The sequence below is a fragment of the Capsicum annuum genome, unplaced genomic scaffold (genome assembly GCF_002878395.1).
Source record: "Capsicum annuum cultivar UCD-10X-F1 unplaced genomic scaffold, UCD10Xv1.1 ctg79043, whole genome shotgun sequence".
NCBI classification, from domain to species: domain Eukaryota; kingdom Viridiplantae; phylum Streptophyta; class Magnoliopsida; order Solanales; family Solanaceae; genus Capsicum; species Capsicum annuum.
The window spans coordinates 1-3005 of record NW_025889589.1 but is presented as its reverse complement, the minus strand read 5'-3'; the positions used below and the strand labels follow the sequence as shown (position 1 = coordinate 3005).

At 34.5% G+C, this 3005-nt stretch overlaps 1 protein-coding gene across 1 annotated transcript; it reads right to left on the bottom strand.

Moving 5' to 3' along the window:
* Nucleotides 1-91: 91 nt before the first annotated feature.
* Nucleotides 92-1005, bottom strand: LOC124894996 (agamous-like MADS-box protein AGL62). The gene has a single exon (XM_047405487.1). The coding sequence runs from the start codon at nucleotides 1003-1005 to the stop codon at nucleotides 334-336; it is 672 nt and encodes a 223-aa protein (XP_047261443.1). The 3' UTR covers nucleotides 92-333.
* Nucleotides 1006-3005: the final 2000 nt, after the last annotated feature.

Below are 3005 nucleotides of genomic sequence, written 5' to 3'. Positions count from 1 at the left end.
CTTATTAATTCTTTATAATACCATGATAAATAGAAAATTAAAAACAACCTATTAAGAAAAAAAATCTTATATTGATTCATTTGTTGTTGCTTATTAGCAATAAATGCACAAATTGAGAACTTGAAGAACTTAGAGCAAAGGCCAGCCAGCAAGTGAGGTACTCACTGGACCATTAAAGGTTGTGATGGGTGTGATTATTATAGTCTGCCATCTTAATCAGTGTATGAAGTTGCATACTGATGAAAATCTTAATTAGTCAGGCCCCATATTAGTGTCTAGACTCCGAATGAAAATCCAAAAAAAGGGACGGAGAGACACACCAAAAAAAAAGAATTAAAAAAGTCCAGCTAAATCAAAACCAAGGCTATGGTTGTGAAGATCATTTGAAGAAGGCATGGTTCTAGCTGGCTTGATATCATAGTTGTCAAAGATCCCATTACCATTATCACCAAAAAAAGTAGAAGAATTTGCAATCTCATTAACCATAAACTTGCTTGCCTGATTAGTCACATATTTTTTTAAAGCTTCCATTGAATCCTTTAATTGTTCAAGTTCTTGCAAATAAAGTTGACTTATGGGAGCTTCCCACCAACATTGGCTCTGACTAGTTTTCCTCATTTGATCAAGTGATTCACCTCTTTTCTTCTCAATTTCAACCTCACCAAGAATTTGAGTGACTTGAAAATTGAGCCCACAAACATTAGCATTTTGATGAGCCTCAACAAGTTGAAGTGAATTATTTGCGATTGGATTATTTTTATTATTATTTCTCGAGAGGAACCTACCAATAAGGGACTCAACATTAGGGTGGCCGAAGGAAAAGACTTTTCTTGCAGGGGAAAGAACTATGATGGCTATTTCAAAACCACAGAGAGTGCACAGTTCACTTGCTTTTTTGAAATGACTAGAGCGACGTTTTGAGAAGGTAACCTGGAGGTGATTCTTGACCTCTATCTTGACAATTTTGATCTTTTGACGACCCATGCTACTAGGTTTCTTTGCCATGTTTGATAAAATAAGTTGTAAGTAAACAATAAGAGATAATATATTCTTGGGATTTTGAGTTGACATTGAGAGTGAAAAATATGGACTATTTAAAGGTATACATGCTACACTCTCAAACAATTGATATTATTATTCTATGTAATATTTTGATTTGGGGGTTAGAAAATCTTATCCCATTAATGGATAAATAATGGTCATTACTCAATAATGCACCTTAGTTGGCATTATATGTTAATCCCTTAATAAATGGAGTAATGAGTTAATTGTTAATTTGTGACAAATTGTCAACCCTTCTATCTATTGGTTGTTTTTTTGGTTGTTTTTTTAATTAAGAGAATAATTATTTTAAAAAATAAAAGATGGTGAATAAGAAAAGGAGAAATATATTCCAACATTTGATACTAATTTTTATTTTTGACTTGTAACCTAAATTAAAGAAAATCATGTTTGACATGTAAGTTTTTAGTTGTAACCTAATTAAGGAGAAGCCAATTATGATATTAGTTGGATAATATAATTAATAGTGTCTTAAGTTGGTAATAAGTTAAGATATGGGGCAAGTTTGTTGAAAAGATACTATCGAAAACAATTTTGCGAAAGTTATAAACTTCTTGAAAAATTTGTCAAAACACACTAAAAGCCACATCATCATCAACTTTTCCAACTTAACAACTTCATCCAAAAATTTTATAATAATTCACTTTAACCCAATACTTCCAACTTAATAAATTCATCCACAAGTTTTAAATAATGCCCTTCAACCCACTCCATCATCCACCATTATATATACAAAAATATCTAGATTTTCAAAAATATTAAATAAAAAAAATTCAAAAGCTAAAAATAGAAGGTAGTTGTTTTTCTCTCCAAAAAGCTCTGATTCTGACCACTTTTTCGGCATTATTTTCCGGCAATCAGCTCTAAATCAGTCCATAATTATCATAAACTTGTTCATTGCACCCATTTTACCCCATTTGGTTGGTATCTTATCAAACACACTTTCCACCATTGTTCAAAATCATGAAACCACTCACATTACTCAAAACCACTTTAGAAAGTACATTACAGTAGCTCGGGCGACTCCAAGTTCATTTCTCTATTCCATTAACCCAACAATCATTGATTAGAAGCAATATTTGCAATTTCAAGGTTTACGTACAAATAGTTTCCCAGTCATCGACCACTGATCGTCATTCATCGATCGTGCATATAACCCGACCTAGACCATAAGCATAATCTACTGTCAACCAAAGCCTAATTCCAGGATGTCTATTGCAAAATTTGTTCTAGTTTTTGGTGAGTTCATGGTAGAATAGGTGGAGACTCCCAAATGCTGGAAATGGAGATCTTTTACCAAGGTGACAATCCACGTTGCTGTTTGCCGCAACAGTTCGTACGATAAATTGGTTGCAAGGGTAAAGTAGAGCGGGGATGTAGATTGCGCATCGGGCAATGTGGGGATTAGTTATCTAATGCATTCGAGAGAAAAGGTGAATCCTACGATCATAAATAGTGATGTACGTGTGCTGATGTACATGATGGATGTCGATGCAGATTCTTTACGCCTATTTTGAGGATAAATGTAGTTGAGAGGTCCTTCGAAGGACCGGTAAATTCATCAGAACCCCCACCTCCACGCCTGGCAGTCGACGACGATTTCAGTGATTATGAGAATGATGGCGATGATCCTATTAATACGGAAAATGATTGTATGCATATGGGAGACATTTCATCAGACTCGCAAGACAATGATGAAGAGCATGGAATGGGATCACAACCAGGATATTTCTTCACCGACGGAACCAATTTCTATATCGATAAAAAATTCGCCGACAAAAATGAGCTCAAAATGCTACTAGACTCAGCAGCGGTGAGGAAGTGTTTTGATTATTGTTTCGAGAAGAACTGCTCCAAATTCTTGAAGGTGAATTCCAGTTCATTTATTCTAAAGCGCTTGGAAGTTGCCAGTTCATTTATTCTGAACTGGAAACCATCAAAGA

What these genes read in the sequence shown, in the direction of transcription:
- LOC124894996 (XM_047405487.1), bottom strand. Translation starts at nt 1,005, where the DNA reads ATGGCAAAGAAACCTAGTAGCATGGGTCGTCAAAAGATCAAAATTGTC.